The 24,274-nt window shown below is 36.6% G+C and overlaps 1 protein-coding gene across 4 annotated transcripts in view; it reads left to right on the plus strand.

Annotated features, from left to right (window-relative positions):
- The window catches only part of LOC145248972 (beta-galactosidase-1-like protein 2), a 1,883,914-nt gene that overhangs the window by 615,085 nt on the left and 1,244,555 nt on the right, over positions 1-24,274 (plus strand). For all 4 annotated transcript variants that reach the window (XM_080110785.1, XM_080110782.1, XM_080110784.1 and 1 more), the window contains one exon: positions 7,341-7,422. In XM_080110785.1, coding sequence (XP_079966911.1) covers positions 7,341-7,422 — 82 coding nt within the window. The remainder of the gene's footprint in view (positions 1-7,340; positions 7,423-24,274) is intronic.

Raw genomic sequence — 24,274 nt, forward strand, 5'->3', positions numbered from 1 at the left:
AAGGCCTCGTTTGAACTTAAAGAAAACGCCAGCCCAATTTTTAGAAAAAAGCGAAATGTTCCGTTCGCTGGGTTGGAAAAGATTGATAAAGAATTAAATAGATTGGAACAGACGGGAATTCTATCAAAAATAGAACACAGCGAGTGGGCAGCCCCCACCGTATACGTAAAGAAAAAGAATGACGAAGTTAGAGTGTGTGGAGACTTTTCGACCGGGGTCAACTCCCTAGTAAAAGATCACCATTACCCCCTACTAAGCCCAGAGGAAATATTCACGAAGTTGAATGGGGGTAATATCTTCTCCAAGATAGACTTGAGCGACGTGTATTTGCAAATACCGGTCGAGGAGAATTGCTAAAAAATACTATGCATCAATACGCATAAGGGATTATACAAATACAACCGATTGACTTTTGGCATCAAAGTAGCGCCTGCCATCTTTTAGCAAGCGATGGATACCATGCTAAGTGGTATTGAGTGCGCATGTGCATACCTGGACGACATTGTTGTCAGGAGCAAATCCCTAGAAGAACATAAGGAACATTTGAAACAAGTATTTACTCGAATACAAGAATTCGGCTTTAAAGTAAAAGAAAGTAAATGTGACTTTTGTATGAGCGAGATTAAGTATCTTGGACACATAATAAACAAACATGGACGACGTCCAGACCCAGACAGATCTGCGGCAATAAAAAATATGCCATTACCAGATAATGTAACAACCTTGCAGAGTTTCTTAGGATTCGCAAATTATTACGAATCTTTTATTGAAGGAATGCATAACTTGCGAGCCCCCTTAAATAATCTGCTTAAAAAGGATACACCGTGGAACTGGACGCAAGAATGTCAAACCGCTTTTGACAAAATAAAGAGCGCACTAACATCCAAATTATTCTTAACGCACTTTGACACAAACTTAAAAATAGTCATCGCTAGTGACGCTAGCTCCTATGGCTTAGGAGCATGCATTCAACATATTATGCCGGATGGGTCTAGAAAACCAATAGCGCACGCTTCGAGAACGCTGATACCAGCCGAAAGGGCATATTCACAAATCGAAAAAGAAGCGTTGAGCATAATCTTTGCCGTGACTAAATTTCACCGATATTTATATGGTAGACAATTCATACTTGAAACCGACCACAAACCGTTAGTCACGATCTATGGATCAAAAAAAGGATTGCCGGTATATACCGCAAATAGATTGCTGCGCTGGGGTACAATACTACTTAATTACGATTTCCAGCTACAACATCTAGCATCAAAAAAGATTTGCCATGCGGATGGACTGTCAAGACTGATACCACAGAAACACAATCTGGAAGAATCAGTCATTGCAGCAATTCGGACAAATGTTGAAGTAAAAAATATGGTAGCAAACATTATTAAGGAACTACCCGTAACTTTGTCGGACATTAAAAGGGAAGCCGAGAAAGACGAATATATAAAGGACATAAAAGAGAAAATTATAACGGACACAAAGGTGCAGGAAGTTTTCTCCATATGTGATGGTGTGTTACTGTACAGCGAGAGAGTGGTAATACCCAAAACATTGCAGAATAGGATGTTAAGAGATTTCCACACAGGACATCCGGGGATAAATCGAATGAAGTCGTTAATGAGAAGCTACGTGTGCTGGCATAACATGAACACTGACATAGCGACAACAATTGATAAATGTAAAGGATGCCAGTTAGCGGCAAAATCTCCACCTATTGTACACAAACCTTGGCCGAAAACCAACCAACCATGGTCGAGAATCCACATGGACTAAGCTGGTCCAGTAGGTGAAAACTATTATTTAATTGTAGTGGATAGTTTCACAAAATGGCCGGAGGTAATGCGTTGCAGGAATCCAACAACGAACAACTCAATAGGGTTCCTACACGAGTTGTTTGCAAGATTCGGTGTACCAGACACACTGGTCACTGACAACGGAACGCAGTTCACATCCGCAGAGTTTAAGGAATTTTGCGACACGTTCCGAGTGAAGCACATCACGACTCCGCCGTATCATCCAAGGTCGAACAGCCTCGCGGAAAGGTTCGTGGACACGCTAAAACGAGCGTTAAAGAAATCCATTGGAACATCAACAGAAAAAGCTTTGCAACAATTCTTGCAAGTATATAGGATTACACCACATCCTAGTACACCATCAAACATATCACCAGCTGATCTAATGTTTGCCAGAAAGGTAAAATCAGCGTTTGACAAACTATTGCCAAGGCAGGCAATTATCCGAAACACTACACACACGAGAAGAAAGAAATATAACTCGGGAGATCGAGTATATTTTAAGTGCTACAGAAATAACACATCTTACTGGGAATGTGGAGTAGTGGATAAACGCATTGGTGATTGTACATACATGATTAAAGGTCCACAGAATATACATAAAAGGCACCTAAATCAGATAAAAAAACGTCATATCCAAGATGATGATAATACGACAACAGTCGAAGAGTAGGACACCATAGATATCATATACGAATCTTTTAATTTGGAACCGCCTCAAAATGCACCTGAACCCCGAAGATCAGGTAGGAAAAGAAAAGTGAATGAACCATTAATGGAAAACCCAAAAAGAAAAAGATATTGAAATCTGTGTGACTTCAAATCTTGGGAGCGGGGTGTTGTGGTGGCAACCACTTATTTGCATATGCGAATAACATAACACTATAAATGGCAAGCCTAGGTTGGCCTTGGTGTGTCTTACTCAAATGCCACCAGAAGTGACGCCGAAGAGCGTACATGTCCTCCCACCAAGACTCTCTGACTCGACACCGTCATTTGTACATATTGTAAATATACCTTTTCTTTAATACACTTATTATTGCATTATCTTGTTGTTTGTGTCTTCATTGTATTTCCTTACTAATTATTGTTCAACCTTGTAACCACAACAATATTGAAACATAAAGCCCCAAATAATATGACAACATGACAACATATTGAATCATAAAGCCTCAATATGACAACATGACAACATATTGAATCATAAAGCCTCAAATAATATGACAACGTGATAACATATTGAATCATAAAGCCTCAAATAATATAACAACATGACAACATATTGAATCATAAAGCCTCACATAATATAACAACATATTGAATCATAAAGCCTCAAATGATATAACAACATGACAACACATTGAATCATAAAGCCTCAAATAATATGACAACATATTGAATCATAAAGCCTCAAATAATATAACAATATATGTATATTTATGATTCAATATGTTGTTATGTTGTCATATTATTTGAGGCTTTATGATTCAATATGTTGTCATGTTGTTATATTATTTGAGGCTTTATGATTCAATATATTGTCATATTGTTTGAGGCTTTATGATTCAATATGTTGTCATGTTGTTTTAGGCTTTACGATTCAATATGTTGTCATATCATATTATTTGAGGCTTTATGATTCAATATGTTGTTATGTTGTCATATTATTTGAGGCTTTATGATTAAATATGTTGTCATGTTGTCATATTGTTTGAGGCTTTATGATTCAATATGTTGTCATGTAATTTTAGGCTTTATGATTAAATATGTTATGTTTTCATATTATTTGAGGCTTTATGATTCAATATGTTGTCCTGGATTTTAGAGGCTTTATGATTCAATATTTTGTCATGTTATATTATTTGGGGCTTTATGATTCAATATGTTGTCATGTTCTCATATCATTTGAGGCTTTATGATTCAATATGTTGGAAAGTTGTCATATTGTGTGAGGCTTTATTATTCAATTTGTGTACATGTTATTTAAGGCTTTATGATTCAATATGTGGTCATGTTATTATATTATTTGAGGCTTTATGATTCAATATGTTGTCATGTTCGTGTATTATTTGAGGCGTTATAATTCAATATGTTGTCATGTTGTCATATTATTTGAGGCTTCATTATTCAATATGTTGTCATATTATTTGAAGCTTTATGATTCAATATGTTGTCATGTTTCATATCATTTGAGGCTTTATGATTCAATATGTTGTCCTGTTGTCATATTATTTGAGGCTTTATGATTCAATATGTTGTCATATTGTCATATTATTTGAGGCTTTATGATTCAATATGTTGTCATGTCGTCATATTATTTGAGGCTTTATGATTCAATATGTTGTCATGTTGTCATGTAATTTTATGCTTTATGATTCAATATGTTGGCATGTTGTTGGAGGCCTATGATTCAATATGTTGTCATGTTTTTATTTGAGGCTTTATGATTCAATATTTTGTCATGTTGTTATATTATTTGTGGCTTTATGATTCAATATGTTGTCATGTTGTCATATTATTTGAGGCTTTATGATTCAATATGTTGTCATGTTGTTATATTATTTGAGGCTTTATGATTCAATATTTTGTCATGTTATTATATTATTTTAGGCTTTATGATTCAATATGTTGTCATGTTCGTGTATTATTTGAGGCGTTATAATTCAATATGTTGTCATGTTGTCATATTATTTGAGGCTTCATTATTCAATATGTTGTCATATTATTTTAAGCTTTATGATTCAATATGTTGTCATGTTTCATATTATTTGAGGCTTTATGATTCAATATGTTGTCCTGTTGTCATATTATTTGAGGCTTTATGATTCAATATGTTGTCATATTATTTGAGGCTTTATGATTCAATATGTTGTCATATTGTCATATCATTTGAGGCTTTATTATTCAATATGTTGCTATGTTGTCATATTATTTGAGGCTTTATTATTCAATATGTTTCATGCTGTCATATTATTTGAGGCTTTATGATTCAATATGTTGTCATGTTGTCATATTATTTGAGGCTTTATGATTCAATATGTTGTCATATTGTCATATCATTTGAGGCTTTATTATTCAATATGTTGCTATGTTGTCATATTATTTGAGGCTTTATTATTCAATATGTTTCATGCTGTCATATTATTTGAGGCTTTATGATTCAATATGTTGTCCTGTTGTCATATTATTTGAGGCTTTATGATTCAATATGTTGTCATGTTGTCATATCATTTGAGGCTTTATTATTCAATATGTTGCTATGTTGTCATATTATTTGAGGCTTTATTATTCAATATGTTTCATGCTGTCATATTATTTGAGGCTTTATGATTCAATATGTTGTCATGTTGTCATATTATTTGAGGCTTTCTGATTCAATATGTTGTCATGTTGTCATATTATTTGAGGCTTTATTATTCAGTATGTTGCCATGTTGTCATATTATTTTAGGATTTATTATTTAATGTGTTGTCCTGTTGTCATATTATTTGAGGCTTTATTATTCAATATGTTGTCATGTTGTCATATTATTTGAGGCTTCATTATTCAATATGTTGTCATGTTATTTGCAGCTTTATGATTCAATATGTTGTCATGTTGTCATATTATTTGAGGCTTTATTATTTAATATGTTGTCACGTTGTCATATTATTTTAGGATTTATTATTCAATGTGTTGTCCTGTTGTCATATTATTTGAGGCTTTATGATTCAATATGTTGTCATGTTGTCATATTATTTGAGGCTTCATTATTCAATATGTTGTCATATTATTTGCAGCTTTATGATTCAATATGTTGTCATGTTGTCATATTATTTGAGGCTTTATTATTTAATATGTTGTCATGTTGTCATATTATTTAAGGCTTTATGGTTCAATATGTTGTAATGTTGTCATATTATTTAAGGCTTTATGATTCAATATGTTGTCATGTTGTCATATTATTTGAGGCTTTATGATTCAATATGTTGTCATGTTGTCATATTATTTGAGGCTTTATGATTCAGTAGGTTGTCATGTGGTCATTTTATTTGAGGCTTTATGATTAAATATGTTGTCATGTTATGTTGTCATATTGTTTTAGGCTTTATGATTCAATATGTTTTCATGTTGTCATATTAGGTGAGGCTTTATGAATCAATATGTCATAGTATTTGAGGCTTTATGATTCAATATGTCATCATATTATTTGAGGCTTTATGATTTAATGTTATATTTTTTGAGGCTTTATGATTCAATATGTTGTCATGTTGTCATATTATTTGAGTCTTTATGATGCAATATGTTGTCATGTTGGTATATTTTTTGAGACTTTATGATTCAATATGTTGTCATATTATTTGAGGCTTTTGATTCAATATGTTGTCATATTACTTGAGGCTTTATGATTCAATATGTTGTCATATTATTTGAGGCTTTATGATTCGATATGTTGTCATATTATTTGAGGCTTTATGATTCAATATGTTGTCATGTCATATTTTTTAAGGCTTTATGATTTAATATGTTGTCATGTGGTCATATTATTTGAGGCTTTATGATTCAATATGTTGTCATATTATTTGAGGCTTTATGATTCAATATGTTGTCATGTTGGTATATTAGTTGAGGCTTTATGATTCAATATGTTGTCATAATATTTGAGGCTTTTGATTTAATATGTTGTCATATTACTTGAGGCTTTTTGATTCAATATGTTGTCATATTTTTTGAGGCTTTATGATTCGATATGTTGTCATATTATTTGAGGCTTTATGATTCAATATGTTGTCATGTTGTCATATTTTTTAAGGCCTTATGATTTAATATGTTATCATGTGGTCATATTAATTGAGGCTTTATGATTCAATATGTTGTCATATTATTTGAGGCTTTATGATTCAATATGTTGTCATGTTGTCATATTATTTGAGCATCAACTAGCATTCATGACAATACGATTGCAGAGTTTGCAATCCATTTCGTTTTATGAACGGTAATCATCTCGATGGAGTACACTCTTAATTTCACTCTAGAATGGCTTCTGTTCAAATGTCACATTTTGGTCAACTGTTATTGATAATTGCCGGAAATCAAAAATATTTGAGTCAATCATCTATCAATAAACCATCATTCCTCCTGCTTTTCTGCAGCATTCTGTTTCCATTTTCAACTTTTCTCTTTTTATCAGTTTTCCCGGATACAAATTTCTCATCCAAGTTTCAAGGCATGTCACAGACTATTGTTTTCTGCTTTTGTCCAGAGAACTGACTCTGTCCAATACACAGATATATAATCTGTAAATAATAATGGAATAATTTTTTTCTTTCAAAACATTTTTTAACAAGACTGACTTTTTAGTAAATTATAAGAATTTTTTCATTTAATTTTCTCTGGAGAATTTTATTTTTCTGAAATTGCTTATATATAAGAAGTTAAACTCTTCTTATATTGTGACATTATAGTTCTTTGTCATATATATGAGAAAGAGAATACTATTAGCTCACTGTAAATGTTGATGTTATTTTATCTACCTAATCAAAATGTTTTTTAAATTCTTTTGTGCAGTTGTTGACAAAGAATGGAATTACAGAATTACTCATTACATCCGATGGCCTTGAAGGCATGCTAAGAGCAACTTTATCTGGTGGTAAGTTGAACGTTTCATACAAGTAAATGGAAATAATTTGTTAAATGTTATAAACATATTGAAATATTAAAGAACATTGAATATTTTATTTTATTTTTAATATCATGCCATGAAAGTGCCTCGTGTTGCTTGGGTTTCCTGAAAAAATAATAGAATATTTAAAAAGAAAAGATGTTTAATATCTTTAAGTTTTTTTCTCTCTTACACACTTTTTAAATATAATGGAAGGAGATAAAAGCAATCGGCAGTAGACTGACTCAGGATCAATACTCTTTTATTTTTCTTTATTTAGTTTATTTGAAAAGCCTTTGGCTGTTTTTCATTAATAGGGTGATTTCAAGGAGATTTTGTACCTTTTCGTTTCTTCGACTTGCTTCAGCTTAGATATTTTATGATTAAAAATGTTGACTGATAAATTATGAAGTTTAAAATTATTTATCCAATTAAAACCAAATAGATTTGAAGATTTTTTTAGAACGTACACCTTCAACTTTTTAATTATTTACTGTTAAATATAATTCTTCAGTTAAATTAATTCACTGTGCGGGCCAACTTTGTATTTTCTGCAGTTGGTTTGTTAAGTTTTTTTCCATGTCTGTAAATTTATAATTGCAAGGTCTGACCCAGTGTCCATCTGCAATTTCATGGTTTTTATTAAATATCTAACAATTATGTGTGTGCATAAATTTTCGTCAGGCATTTTGCTGAATTTTGTCTGTCTGACTCTGTTTTTTGGTTTTCATCTAATTCTACAATGCGACACTTTGTATCCAAGTTTGCCACAATTTTGACAATTCTTATGGGCAGAATTTTCCCCAGTGCAGTTTGCCACATCGTTTACATGGTCTTGGGAGTAATTTTTCTTGTTTCTGAATAATCTTTGCATTTTTAAAATGTGGGTAGTCATTTTCGTTGTTCTTCTTAGTAAAGTAGTTCCTTATTTTATGCTGAGACTATTGCTGTTTTTTTAGAGGCGTCATTTTTATAGGTGCACTTTGCTTTCTTGACATATACTATACCTGATTCTTCTATATTTTAAAAATCGATTCTCATGCTTATATAACTCTTTGACAATCCTCTGCAAGTTTCTGTAGAGTGAGATTGTGTTCGTTTTCGAGTTTTGATTATACTCTTTATCTAATCTCGGCATTTTTTGCAGACGCTAACCCTTGAGAAAAAAATAGTGCATTTAAAATTATCTGCCAATAATACTGCTACTCTGAAGTCCTTACAGTGCTTGCTTATGTCTGAACATTAAATAATCATCATCATCCGGCTTAGTCAAATTAAAACATCGCCATCTTTTTTTTTAACTTGGGTTTACTCCTATCAAGGCATATTGTCACTTGGACCTAAGGGGCTACTATTTGAGACCATACCTAGATTAACAAGATGTTGGTTTACGGTACATTTAAACTTCTGCATATCAGTACACTCAGGGAAACAGATAGCAGGAAAAGAATTCCAAAATCTGTTTGAGGGAAGAAATGAGCTTTCTGACATTTCGGGACCTCAACAGTGTAAGGGTAAGGTTTTGTTTCTAAGTGGGTTTGTCAGGGATATGTACATCAAGGGGGCACAAGTGAAACGAGTTCATCAGAGCACATTCCATTAAAATATCTGTAAAGCAGGCACAGAGATGTAACATCGCGATGATGGGACAGGAGCTGGAGCTTAGTTAACAAAGTCGGACCTATTAGATTGAAAACTTTTTGGGACCCTATCTAAGAGGGAGAGACTAGTTGTAGATGTACCAGCCCTGATGTGGCAAAAATACTTCATGCATGGACGAATGGTGGCCTTGTAGAGGTACAGGATACTCTCAGGTGTGAGAAGTCTTCTAGCTCGATAGAGAGAACCCACCTTCTTTGCAGTAGCCTTCGCAATGTCCTCAAGTATTTGTTCCAGTTCATATTGCCCATGAATGTTAGGCCAAGGAATTTGGTGAAAGAATTCTCAAAGTAGGATCTTATTTGTCATGGATATCGGTGGTTGGAGAGATGTCTAGTAATTGTTAAAGCAGAGCAGCTTAGTTTTACTAGCATTAAATAATACCATCCATGTTTTACTAGCATTAAATAATACCATCCATGTTTTACTAGCATTAAATAATACCATCCATGTTTTATTAGCATTAAATAATACCATCCATGTTTTACTAGCATTAAATAATACCATCCATGTTTTACTAGCATTAAATAATACCATCCATGTTTTACTAGCATTAAATAATACCATCCATGTTTTACTAGCATTAAATAATACCATCCATGTTTTACTAGCATTAAATAATACCATTCATGTTTTACTAGCATTAAATAATACCATCCATGTTTTACTAGCATTAAATAATACCATCCATTTGTTTTACTAGCATTAAATAATACCATCCATTTGTTTTACTAGCATTAAATAATACCATCCATTTGTCACTATGGTCTGAAGGTCATTTTCTAAAGATTCTTCCATCTACATCTGTTCTTTCCTTGTGCATGTTATAGAGCGTTGTATCATCAGCAAATATACTCATATCAGACACAATATTATCAGAGAGGTCGTTTATGGACATCCAGAATAATAGTGGTTGAAGGATCAACCCCTGAGGCACTCCCGCATTAATGTTATGCTGCTTGGATGTATATCCATCAATGACAACCTAGAAGGTCCTATTATCTAAGAAGGATCTAATTATATTTAGTATCCATCCAGTTATACTTTACGATTTAATTTTAATTAGCAGCCATTTGTGCCAAATTTTATTTATGAAAGAGAAATGTATTCAGACCGAAAAATTCTCCTCAACTCCTCTAAGTGACCTGCTTTATGGAGCCTGGCACACCTCATTTGGATGCGTGTAGCAGAACTTTGCGAGATTGTCCAAGAATATCTGAGATCGTGTGTGTTAAAACAATCTTGGATCTCTTTTCATCTTAACCCACAAGAAAGACAGACATGAGGGCGTTTGAAAGGTAGGCCGTTCCTATTTTCCCCACGCTCCCCCCACCTGATTTCATGATTACAGAGATGGCTGTGAGGTGGCGATCACATTCACTGGGTGCTTCTTTGAAGCCTCATCTCTGTGCGTGCTCTCATCCGCCATCTTATGGTCGAGAAACACTGCATCTCCTAGGAGGCTACTGACGTCTGAGTCACTGCTTGATGAGGCTGGTGCAAACAAGAGTGATGGGCCACTGACCTTAGACCCAGTCGCTCCCATCGTCCAGTGGTGGTTGCAACTGTGTCCCCGGCTGCAGGTCCCTAATGTGACAGAGCACACTGTCAACCAAGACGAACTGCTTACTCACCACGTCGGTTATTGGGGCCAACTTATACCTGTCGGTGCACGGGCTTCCCGGTGGCTTCACTCAGACAGGATCCCCTTTGACATACAACCCCTGCTTTTCCTTGTTGGTTACTGCTGGTAGATTCTCTTTTTCTGAACCCGGTATTGGTAGATTGCATTTGCAGGCGCTGTTCCTGGAGAGACGCCATTCTTTGGCATGATGTTGTACCAGTACACAGTTTCCGAGATGGTACATGGTATGATCTCTGACGTATACTTGGCCTGGTTTTGCCCACAGGGGAATAGAAGTACCAGAAGCAGATTTACGGCTGTACTTAAATAGTCTATCATGAGGGGCCGCATTCGTAGCTGTGCAGAGCAATGATCGAATAGAATGTAGAGCATCAGGTAGAATATTTTCCCAGCAGGATAGTCTCATTTTACGAGAATGTAAGGTTACTTGTATGGCCTTCCATAGTGTGCCGTTTAGTTTCTCAATTTGACCATTGCCTTCCGGGTGATATCTACTCGTTTCGAAGTCGCAATGCCTTTCCCATGTAAGTAATTGGTCGTTTCTTCCGACAGAAAATCAGTCGCTCTATCTGTGTGAATCATATCGGGCATACCAAATATCGCAAATAGTTGATTCAGGCATTGTGTGATCGTTGAGCTTGTCATATCTTTACACGGAAATGCAAAAGGAAAACGCGAGTATTCGTCGATTATCGTAAGTAGGTATTTGTTACCATGTGTGGACATAGGCAGTGGTCCCTTGAAATCCATGTTTAATCGCTGAAATGGTACTATTGCTTTTATGAGAGTTCCCTTGTTACTGGTGAAGAATTTGGGTTTTAAATACTGGCAAGACGAGCACGAATTAGTTACTCCTTTTATTTGATCGAGGGAGAAAGGAAAGTTTCTTTCTTTGCAAAAATAGAAGAGTTGGGTAATGCCTGAATGGCATAATATACAGTGTAGGTCCCGAAGATCTTGTAAGGAATAAGTGAGAGCAGATATTCGGGAAAACGTATCAGCGACAATATTTTCTCTACCAGGACGGTAGACGATGCTAAACTTACATTGTAACAGTTCAATGCGCCAACGGCATATTTTGTCATTTTTTATTTTTGATTTCCTGGTATTATCAAACATGAAGCTAATACTTTTTTGGTCTGTAATTACAGTAAAGTGTTTACCAAGGAGAAAATGTCGCCACTTACGTAGTGCTTCAACAATAGCGGCTACTTCTTTTTCTACCGCGTGATGTTTCGTTTCACTAGGGCTTAGTGTTCTGGAATAGAATGCAACCGGACGATTCTCTTGATTAAGGGTAGCTGCAATACAGTTGTTACTAGCATCTGTTTCTACTATAAATTCTTTTTCTGGATCAACCGTTACCAGCATAGCATCTTTCAAGTCCAACGCCACAGAAGATAACAGGAATTCTCTATTGCGGTTTAGTGCTAATATTTTCTCTGAAAAATTCTGGATAAATTTGCTGTAGTAGGAGAACATCCCAATAATTCGTCTTTGTGAGTTTAGATTTAGAGGAGGTGGCATCTCAAGTAGAGGTTTAAGACGTTCGTAGTCGGGTGATATCTGGTTGTTTTTGATAGTGTACCCAAGTAATGTTATCGTTGAGACTGAAACGATGCTTTTTTTTTATTATTAAGCGTGATGTTGTACTGTTTAGCAACCTCATAAAATCTTTGAAGATTATAGTCATGCTCTTTTTGGGTTTTTCCACAGATAGTAACATTATCCACATAGACAAAAGTATCTACTAATTGCTCTTTGCTGACAATGCCGTCAATGGTCCTTTGGAAGGCGCTTACTCCATTAGTAACCCCGAACGGCAAGCGAGTAAACTGGTATAATTTACCATTCGCCTCGAATGCTGTAAATTTACGATCCTCCTTACTCATGGGGATTTGATGTTATGCTGATTTAAGATCAAGCGTAGTGAAAACATTATACCTGGCTATTTCCTCGACAATCTTTGATATACTTGGTATCGGATAAGCGTCTTATTCAGTAAATCTGTTGATTGTGTCGCTATAATCAATCACCATTCTTTTTTTTTTTTTTCGGTTTTCATTCGATGTTACTAGAACTTGTACTCGCCAAGGTGAAATTGAGGGTTCTATAACATTTTCCTCCAACAATTTTGCAGTCTCTTCTCTTATAAATTTGCTATCAGCAATTGTGTGGCGACGTGACTTGGTGCTGATTGGTGTTGTTTTCATAGAGAGATGAGAAAATAATGGGGGAGGAGAAACGTTCATGGATGGAAAAAAGGTATTCTTGGTGACTGCTCCGATAATAAGTTTTTCCTCCGGTCCATCGAATTTGAAAGTTACCATCTTGTATCTGCCGAGAATATCTTTTCCTATGATTAAGTCGACAAATAAATTTTTAATGACCTCCACTATTATGTTAGAGTGTACATTATTATTTAGAGAGATATCGACTTTAGTTTCTCCCACAATTTTCGCACACATTTTAGGGTCGGCTAATGATATTTCTTTGTGTTTGGGAATAATTTCGAGGTTCATTTTTTTTTTGCAATATTGTCGTTAATGAAAGTCCCCACACTACCAGAATCTATCATGGCATTGACAGTGACTCTATTTATTTTACACTTAGTAAAAGTAATGTCTTTTTTCCTTCCTAGACATTCGAGACTCGGGAAATCAGTGTCTTCATTTAACACCGCTGACACGGAAGATTTGCAGACTTTGGCCCAGTGTCCTTTTTTCGAACACTTCTTGCAGTTCGAGTCCCGTGCTGGACAAAGGCGACGCGGATGACGAGAATTCCCGCAGAAAAAACAAATTTCCTTCGGCCTCGTTTTTTTTTGTGTTGCAGCCAGACTCGTATTTTCTCCTGAAGCGATTATTGGCGCAGAAGTCACACTCTCCTGGTTGTAACACGCAGAGTGTTTTTCTGCTTGTTCCAGAGATCTTGCCATCTCGTATGCTCCCCGAAAAGTTAGCGAGGATTTCTTGAGAACTCGTTGCCGAATTGAGGAGGAGGAGATACCGCTAATAAAAGCCTCCCGCATATACTGGCTTTTATTTGTTTCAGCACTCACAGCTTGGAAGTTGCATGTCTTAGCGAGGTTTTCCAACTGTAGCCTGAAAGAATCCACTGTTTGCGCTGGTTGTTGTTTCATGGTAATAAGTTGGTGTCGGTTGTAAACGATATTAGTAGGCCTGATGTATGCCGCGTCCAGAGCTCTCATGGCAGATGCATAGTCGCTTGTGTCACTGATTATTTCGTATACATCAGCCGATATGCTATTTATCAAAGCATAGAAGTCAGTTTGGGTGTTTCCAGTTTCTTCAGTGCCGTTAACCGTATGTAAGTAATTCATAAACGTGAGTTTCCAGTGTTTGTACTTTTTTTCTGCATTGAAGGCCGTAGACTCGGTGTCGAATCGTTCGGGACGAAGTACTCGGTCCATTTCTTTTGTGAATAAAATTGTAGTGAAAAACGAAGAGCCGAATACCTTTGTAAAGGTTTTATTCACAAAAGAAAGCAAGTCACAAATAGCGTTAATTACGCAGCATTTATAGTTAACGGAAGAGTTCATTCAAGGGATGAGGGGTTAGGGATATTACAAGCACATTGGGCACATTATTTCATAAATAAAGCATAGATTCAGTCAAACAAATAATTTTTGACATTTCATAATTAATAAATAACGCATTAATGCTTGATATTCTTTGAAACAAATTTAGAAAATGATTTTTTTAATTAATAACGCATAAATTGTTGATATGCCTTAAAACAATTATATTTGACAAATTAATTTATTTAATAAATACCGCATATATGGTTGGTATGCGTTAAAACATTATGTTTAACACATAAATTGAATAAATAACGCATAGACTTTTGATATTATTAAAACGAATTATATTTAACAGATTAATAATAAACGTTTAAATGGATGATATACTTTAAAACAAATGATATTTGACATAACAATATAATAAATAACACATAGATATTTGATATGCTTTAAAACAATTTACATTAAACACTTAAATCTAATAAATAACGCATTTATTGTTGATATGCTTTAAAACAACTTATATTTAACATATTGATTTAAGAAAAACCGCATAGATGGTTGATGCTTTAAAACAAATTGTATTTGACATATTAATCGATGATACAAATCTCACCTGTCTGTGTGTGTGTGTGTGTGTGTATATGTATGTATGTTGTATGTCTCGCTAAAACTTTCAACACATGTCACCAACTATAAATTAATTATAACCTTGGTTGATAGAAGTATAATATTTATAATATATAATTTTCTCTTAAATCCCAAATAACCTTTAATAAATTATCTCCATTAGACAATCTCTGAATTATGTTAAGAAATGCAGGCATTTTTTTATTTTCGTTAATGGCGAGCTTTTCAATCAAAAAATAAACTTGGAAAAATTCCCAGCATGGATCAGGTACTGAAACAAATTGTCTGTATCGCAAAGATTATTAACGATTAAAACAGTTTAATTGCTGCTGGTATCCTATTTAGTATTTTACTGAAAAATTATATATGTATTCCTACATACTGTGATGATTTTTTATTGCAAATCTTGAGTTGTAAGATGATCGTTTTTTTATGTATGAAGTGTTCATATTAGTGAGAGATAGTGTTCATGTTAGTGGTTAGAGACAGGGTACATTTTAATTCTGATGAGAGAGATATATAAGATAGATGAGAGATATTGATAGAGACATTGACAGTTTCGGGAGTGTTTCTATAAATATTATCTTTCTTTAACACATATATTTTTGAGATGAGGATTTTCAGTTTTTTTATCATAATGTAGGGGAATAAATAAGAGCACCGGATTACCGGTGTAGGGTAAGGAGTGAGGTCCCTTGAGAAAAGAAGAGGAGAGTCCGTACACATGAGGCACGGACGCAAAAAGTTCTTCTCCTAAAAGACAATGTTGGACAGGCAGAGTACAACTCTAGAATACAGTCCTCACTCCTCCCGTAAACCCCACTATTGAAGTGAGTAATCTTTTTACCTTAATGTTCTGAATTGCAGTGTTGTCATGTTTTCATGTTTGTTAATAAATTCTTGTCGTTTATACTTGTTGTACGTTTAGTAATTATTAAAGCTGGTCAGTAGTTTTGGGACTTGGAAGGACCTAAACCCGTACCAACAATAATGAAGGACCATTCATTATTTCTTGATACTGATAGGGAGGCACATTCTTAAGATGATAGAGACACATTCTTTGATGAGTTTATACACAAAGTTCTTATAATACAGATGATTGGAATACAAGCCTTATAATACAAATTCACAATACCTTTCTTGTTGAATGACATAACACGAAGACGACAGTTAAAAAAATATGGTGATGCTCGTTTATTCCATTCGACCGGTCAATGGCTTCGCATCAAGGAATTCAAAGTTTCTACATTATTTCAACTTCTTCCTTCGCTTCCAAGGCGGATGTCAGCTTTGTCTGTCCGACCTCTGACTTCTCTCTTCTCCCCTGACTTACTGACTTCTTTCTCTCTGCTAAGCTCTAACTATATTGAGAACTCATGATGTCATTGCATGACCAACAACGTGCATATCGATCCCCTGGCCTGACATGCCTCACATGTCTAAGCATGCATTGTTCCTCACATGTTTACAAAGACCGATTTCTCTTACCTAATTTTCGATTAACCCACTTTACAAATATGTTTAACATTTTCCATTGTTAGATAACCTCAATTTTAATTTCATTTCATTAACAGAAACAAAATTGCATCATCACATTTCTTTTTTTTCAATAACATTCTCTATTATTTATTTCAATTTATGATCGGAATTCTTAATTCCAACTGGTGCTACCAGATCAGGCTGTCCTTTGGCTTCCTGAGATGAAATGCACCTACATTGACGTTTTTTATTTTCTGATCTTTTTTGTTAAACTTAATTTTGTTCTGTAAAACCAAAAACAAAAACAACAGCCCCTCTCCCTCTCCTTCCCCTTTTTATTTTATTCCCCCCCCCACCACTCTCAAACCCTGTCGGTGGAGTATCAGAATACACAGACTGCCCCCCCCTCCTGCAGAGAGTAAAAGTCCCTGAATGGAGCCACCTGTTGCCCATAGGTGGCGACCCATAATGCCTTAGAACAAGATCCTGGTGGCTGAGCACATCATGACCTCGGAACCAAGTGGCCGTGAGTAAGCAACACTCCACTTTGGCCCTTACTTCAGCTAGATAGGCAGTCGGGCAGGCTCGACCCGATCAACCAGCTAGTCATGACAGTCCCTAATAATAGTAAACCCCCTCAAAAAAGAGAAATACAAAAACATTGCACTTATAAAAAAAACATACACACACATACTATCATTAGAAGGCGATGGCAAGGGCCAATCAGATGGTGAAAAATTATACTATTGACAACTAACCCTTTCTATACCTTGCTGGGTCTGAGGAAATGAAAAAAAATCGTCATTAGCAGCTATACTCACTGTTTGAGTATATCATCATTATATCCCTGAGATGCTTGGGTGAATGGGTTTCCCCCCAACCATCTCCCGATTTAGTGTTCCAAGGAGGGTGGGGAGCAAGGACAAAAAATATCCTATGGCTTCCAAAAAAATTAAAAGACCCCATCCAGAAAGTGATGAAGATGAAAACACAAACTTTCCAGAGTATATAATCTTGGAATCGCAAGATAACACACAAATAACTAAAATGTCCCCATTCATAATCGAAAAAATTATCAACAAAAATCTGAACACAAAAAAGTAAAAAATGGAACTTTACTTATACAAGTATCTACTAAAAGTAGTGCTGAAAAAATGGGACATGGACAAAGTTCCATGATATAAACATCAAAGACTACCCTCACAAGACCCTCAACACCTCAAAGAGAGTCATCAGATGTCCAGAATTAAACACCTGCTCTCTAGAAGAAATAAAAACAAACCTAAAAAAACAAAAAGTTATAGATATTAAAAGAATTACAATAAAAAATAACGAACAAGCAATGAACACCAACACATACATATTAACCTTCAATACTCCCACCCCACCAACTGAACTCAAGATTGGATATATTAGCATTAAAGTAGAAACATATATCCCTAGACCACTTCGCTGTCTAAACTGCCAAAAAATTTGGCCACTTCAAAGAATACTGCACCAGGAAAACAGTATGCCCAAAATGTAGCAGTAATGAACACCAGGAAACAGAATGCCCAGGAAATATAAAATGCCCAAACTGTGTTAAGAACCATCCAGCATACTCATCGTTCTGCCAAAACTGGATCAAAAAAAAAAAAAAAAATAAACAAACTAAAATATACCAAAAACATAAGTTTTACCGAAGATAGAAAAATTATTGAAACAGCCACCACAACAGAACTAACTAGATCATACGCAGGTGCAACCAAAAATCAATTAAAAACACTAGAAAACGTTGAACTAAAGGAAATCTCTACCCTCATAAAATCACTTCAAGAACTAGTTGAGGCATTGAGGGCCACCTTACAGCAACTGCCGTCAACTCAAGCTGTACTTGAAAATGACTACCAAACAGTTGAAAATAAAATCCCACCAGATCCCAAAAATCAAACACAATCCTGTAACAAAAAACCCATACAAACTGAAAACATCCCAAAACCAAAAGAACAATCACCTAGTACCCTCCAAAGAAAAAAAAATCAGATCTCACACCAACCAAACAGAAAATAAATGAAAAACCCCAAAAAGACAGATCTCGCTCCACGTCAAAAACCAGAACTACAGATCAGAACAAATTTAAATCCTTGGAAATAATGGAAAAAGACAACAGAGCCTCCGAACCCCCATAATCAAATAGTAGAAAACAACCACTGTTATTCTTAATAAAATAAAAGGAAATCAAAAACATAAAACTAAACTATCCAAATAGAGCCTCTGGAGGAACATCCATTCTCATCAGCAAAAACACAGCACAAAGCCAAATAAATCTACAAACTAATTTACAGGAATTGCCACCACAACGACACCTACATAGAACAGTCACAATCTGCTCCATATATCTACCCCCAAATGACCCTATAGATGAAACTGCGCTTCCCAAAGAGGGGGGGGTCACACAAAAGGGAATAAATCCGACAAAGTAGAATCTCCACTCCCATTGCACCTACTCTCCAATGTTCGCGGTATGTTCCAGGTTCTCCGGACTGGGTCTTGCCGTTCTGCTTCTTTCAGGAGCTCTTCCATCATGGCGACCATTCTTCCTCCCACTTTATCATCCCATCCTCTTCCTTCAGCATGCCTCTTTATGTAGCTGCATGCTGGTCTAAGCCAGCCAGTAATGGGGTAATGTCCGATCAACTTCCCGCATATGGAAAAAAGTTCCCATCTGTTGAGCTCTTGCTTCAGTTGCAGGATCTCATTCCCCCTTCGAAACTCTAGGCTGCCCGACACACCTTGTTTCAGCCTTATCCCCAAAGCAGCCTCTCCATCTAATTTTTCCGGCGCTTTGGTGACCAACCCAAACCTCTTCAAATAAGTCACCACCTCCTTGGCAGTTACCAGAGTCTCATTCACCAGAATGTCGTCTATGTATGAACTCACTGCCCCATCTCTTATTTTCATGGTTTCCAGAATCTTCCTGAGGATAGTTGACATGATCTTGGGTGCCGAATTCAACCCGCACCCCACTCATGTAAGGCAGTAGGTTTTTGCCTTTGTACCTGACTAACTGGTATTTCCAGAGCTTCTTGGTGATGTGGAGTTGCAAATAGGCAGATTTTAGATCTACCAACGTAGACACGCCATTCATCTGCCTCCATTCTCTAATGGTCTCACTACACACATCTGCGGTGTCGCCTCCAGTATGGCACTTAACATGTTGGTTCAGTTGTCGGAAATCCAGGATCGCTCTTACTTTCCCTTTAGTTGGTTGTAGAACGGCCATCAACGTCATCCGTCCAAGGCAGCAGTATACCCTCCCCAATCCATCGGTCCCTTCTTGTTCAAACTCTTTTCTTGCCCCTCCTCTGAGCTAATTAGTGTAGCACGCCACCCTGTTTGTCAGCGATGGTGCTTGATGTTTCCATGCCCACTCTACAGTCCACTGCTCTCCGTCGAATTCGGCTTGGAAGTTCTGATCTTTGATCAACATTTTTCTTTCCTCCCCGGCCTTGTTGGTCCCTCCGGGAGCTTGCTCTGTCACTGCGCACTCAGCTAGTCCGAACCTCACGTTGTTGCATGTGATGGTAACGCCTCCAAGTTGACATATCACATCCGTTCCAATGATGACTTGAACGCCAGGCACCAGATGATCGGTGACAATTGCATGGACCCTCATCCGGTGTTCAGCAATATCAATAGTGACGGTCTTCCTCCCTCGACACTTCACTCGCGACCCATCGAATGCCAGTACTTCACCCTTCCCTTTCCATCTTCTGACCAGGGTCGTGTTCACCATGGTAGTGGTACAGCTAGTGTCGATCAGGGCCATAACTCCCCGTCCTTCCATGACGATCTTCTGCTTGGGCATCTGCTGCAAGTGCGCCAATATTCCCGAATCAGGGCGGCCTCTGGTGCTTCGGCTTCCCCTTGCCAGTTCCCAAACTCGTACATTTCACTGCTAAATGGCCTCTCCGATTGCATTTATAACACACTGTCCATTGCAAGAACTTCCTGCAGTCTCTTCTCATGTGTGGTCTCCCATCTTCAAAGCATGCCACCCTCGGGTTCGGCAGACTCCTGCCCACATCCTGCTGTACCGTTGCTGTTGTCCCTCCAGACTCCGTGGGCTGGGTCCTCACCAAGATCTTTGCAGTTTTGAGCAGCTCACTCACATCCAGTGTCTCCACTCCCGGGACTATTACTGCTGCAAACGTTTCGATATCTCTTCTGGGAACCCGGTAACGAAAGTCATTTTGACTACGTGACTCGTGGAGTGTCTCCTGATGCCCGACAACTCAACCAATCTCCTTATCTCGTTCGCGTGGACATCAACAGATTCACCAGTCCACCTCCTCTCCTTTAACTTATTAAAGGCCTCGAAAGGCCCTTTTGCAAAAGCTTCGATCAGTCAACCCTTGATAGCGTCCGCATCACCCTGATCTCACTCGCTGAGCTCCAAATAGAGGTCTAGCGGGTCCCCTTCTAGAAACAGTGGTATTACTGCGGCCACATCGTCCATTCATTATGCAAACATAAACTTTTACCTGGAAAACATGTGAAAGACCCAATCACTCACTTTACAGATACCATCATCTCAATAGCTGAGGAATGCATGTCGAAAACAAAGGTATCAACCAAGTATAATCGGCCCTGGTTTAATGATGATTGCAAAAAGGCTATCAGGCTACGACGTGCCGCATTTAGAAAATTCAACAACTGACCAACTACTCAGAATTTAAACAACTTCAAAATATGCAGAGCTAAAGCACGATGAACAATAAAAGAAGCCAAATGTGAATCATGGAAAAACTTTCTCAAAAATCAACAATAACACCAAAGACAAAACCATATGGAAAATGATACGGAAAATATCAGGAAAAAACACCAGTTCCCCTCTCAACCACCTCTGTGTAAACAATAAAAAAATAACTGAAGAAAAGCACGTAACCAACATGCTTGCAGACACTATTGCAAATAATTCATCATCCAAAAATTACAATAAAAAATTCCAGACTATTAAATATGAATCATAAAAAAACAACCTACACTTTAAAAGTAATAATGAAGAAGTTTATAATAAACTTTTTACCATTCAAGAACTAAAGGATTCATTAAAAAAAAGCCAGTAACACGGCTGAAGGACCAGATGAGATAACATATGAATTCCTGAACCAACTACCAGATCAACCATTAAAGTACTTACTTTCCATTCTTAATGACATCTGGATCAATAGCAACCTTCCAGCTATATGGAAACAAGTCACAGTCATTCCCATACCAAAACCAGGGAAGGATGCATCTGACCCCTCTAATTATCGCCCCATAGCTCTACCAAGCTGTGTGTGCAAAACGATAGAGAGAATGATAAACACCAGACTAATGTGGTTTCTTGAAACAAATAAAATATTAACCAACCTTCAATGTGGTTTCCGAAAACAACGGAGCACTACAGACCACTTAATACGACTGGAAACCTTTATCAGAAATGCATTTATACAAAAAAGAGCATATGACTGCTATATTCTTTGAACTGGAAAAGGCTTATGATACCACATGGCAGTATGGTATCATGAAAGATCTCAAAGAAGCCGGACTGAAAGGAAGACTACCCATCTTCATCAACAACTTTATCAACAATATATCATTTAATATCCGTATAGAACATGCCTCTCTGATATTAAGGAAGTACCAGAGGGAAGTATTTTATCTGTAACATTGTTTAATCTAAAGATTAACAATATCGTTAAATGCATAAACCAAGGTATGGATTGCTCACTATATGTAAATGATTTTTTAATTGCATATAGCTCAAGGCATATCCATATAATTGAGCGTCAACTCCAACTATACATCGACAAATTATAAAAATGGACAACCGAAAACGGACTTAAGTTTTCCACTAATAAGACTAAATGTCAGCTTAGAAAACTGCACCCAGATCCTCTCTTAAAACTAGATGATACCCAGATTCCTGTTGTCGACGAACATAAATTCTTAGGGTTAATATTAGACAAAAGACTCACATTCATCCCTCATATTAAACACTTGAAGAATAAATGCAACAAAACTCTCCAGCTAATGCGAGTCATTGCCCACACAGACTGGGGAGCGGACAGACAAACCCTACTGAAACTATATAGATCTCTAGTACACTCAAAACTAGATTATGGCAGCTTCATTTCTGGCACCACCAGAAAATCTATATATATAAAAGGCAAAATGTGTGAATATTTCGTGTATGTCTTGCAAAGGCTTTTCCGCACACGCTCCCAGGGGGGTTACGATCACTTAGAAGTATTTATATAGGTCGTAGATAATAATATCTAGGATTTGAGAACGCATTTAGTGTCTAGATTTATTGACGTCGACTTTTACAAAATTATTGCTAGTTTGGCTTCTCGTACATTGATTGGGCTTTTTCGTATAAAAAGCGAAACTAATTCAAACCGGGTTGTGCTCTTGGCATCGCGCCTGGAAACGTCCAGAAGCAATCGGCTTTGATCAATGTTGTATATCAGACAATTGCTATTCAATGTGGACAATTGGGAGCTGTTTTCCCCCTCCCCAACATCTGTTGGGGAAAAAAACAGTACGCTGCCTTGCAGCAAAAGTTAACTGCGTGACTTCTATTTGACCTTCTTAAGTCAAATCGAAGCAGCAGAGTTAACTTTTATTGCGGACACCTGTTTTTAATAGTTAAATAAATAAATTCAAACGTGTCTCCATTGTATGTCGCGGTGGCCCAATGATTAATGTCGCACTTTTTTTTTCACACTTTAAGTTCCAACTTTGCCTCAAGGGTTCGGGTTCGATCCTTATACTCACCTACCAAAACTTTTTTTTTATTATTTTAGTTTAGTTTGATTTACCTGAAAGCACACACACCTCAAAACACCCGGGCATCGCCGGGTACCCCCCGCTAGTCATATATAAAAATACTAGACACTGTTCAACATCAGGGCCTCAGGCTTGTACTGGGAGCCTTCCGAACTTCTCCCACCGATAGTCTCTATACAGAAGCCAACGAACCGCCATTATCAATTCGGCGCAACAAATTAGCTTTACAGTATTTAACCATAATTCTCTCTTGCCCAGACAATCCTGCTTACGATTGTATTGCAAATGCTTACAATCTCTGTGATTGGAAAAAATCACAACCATCAAATCCAGCCTTCAATCCCAACTACCAAAACCTATTTGACCAAGCTATAAAACCTTTTGGTCTTCGTATGAAACCATTAGTGGAAGATGCAGGTATCACGATCAGGAACATCCATGAGGTCAACCAACTAAACCTCCCACCCTGGCTACTAAAACAACCTCCCACCCTGGCTACTAAAACAACCTGAAATTATCTTTGAACTAAACAAGCTCCTAAAAAATCAAACTCATCCACTGAACTATCAAGAAAAACATTCAGGAAAAATACCCAAATCATCAGCATATCTATACATATGGTTCTAAGGACGGCAACAGAACTGGATGCGGAATAATATCCAATAGCACTACCTTGCAGAAGTGACTACCAGACTATGCTTCAATTTTTAGTGCTGAAGCCACAGCTATAGACCTGGCACTAGATCTAATTACTGATCTCACCTACAACAAATTTATAACTTTTTCAGACTCCCTATCAGTACTCGAATCTCTAAAGAATCAAAGTTTAAATAACCCGCTACTCATTAATCTATTACAAAAAGTACATACTCTTTCACAAAATAAAAATATCAAATTTTGCTGGATACCCAGTCATTTTGGAATCCAAGGCAATGAAAAAGCCGACAGAGCTGCAAAAAATGCACTAAATCTTGATTTAAGCGATTTAAAAATTCCACACTCTGACTACAAACAACTAATACATAGATTCATTATGAAGAAATGGCAAGAAAAATGGAATAATTGTC

Source organism: Euprymna scolopes, chromosome 27 (assembly GCF_053919585.1).
Source record: "Euprymna scolopes isolate OS-2025 chromosome 27, ASM5391958v1, whole genome shotgun sequence".
Lineage (NCBI taxonomy): Eukaryota > Metazoa > Mollusca > Cephalopoda > Sepiida > Sepiolidae > Euprymna > Euprymna scolopes.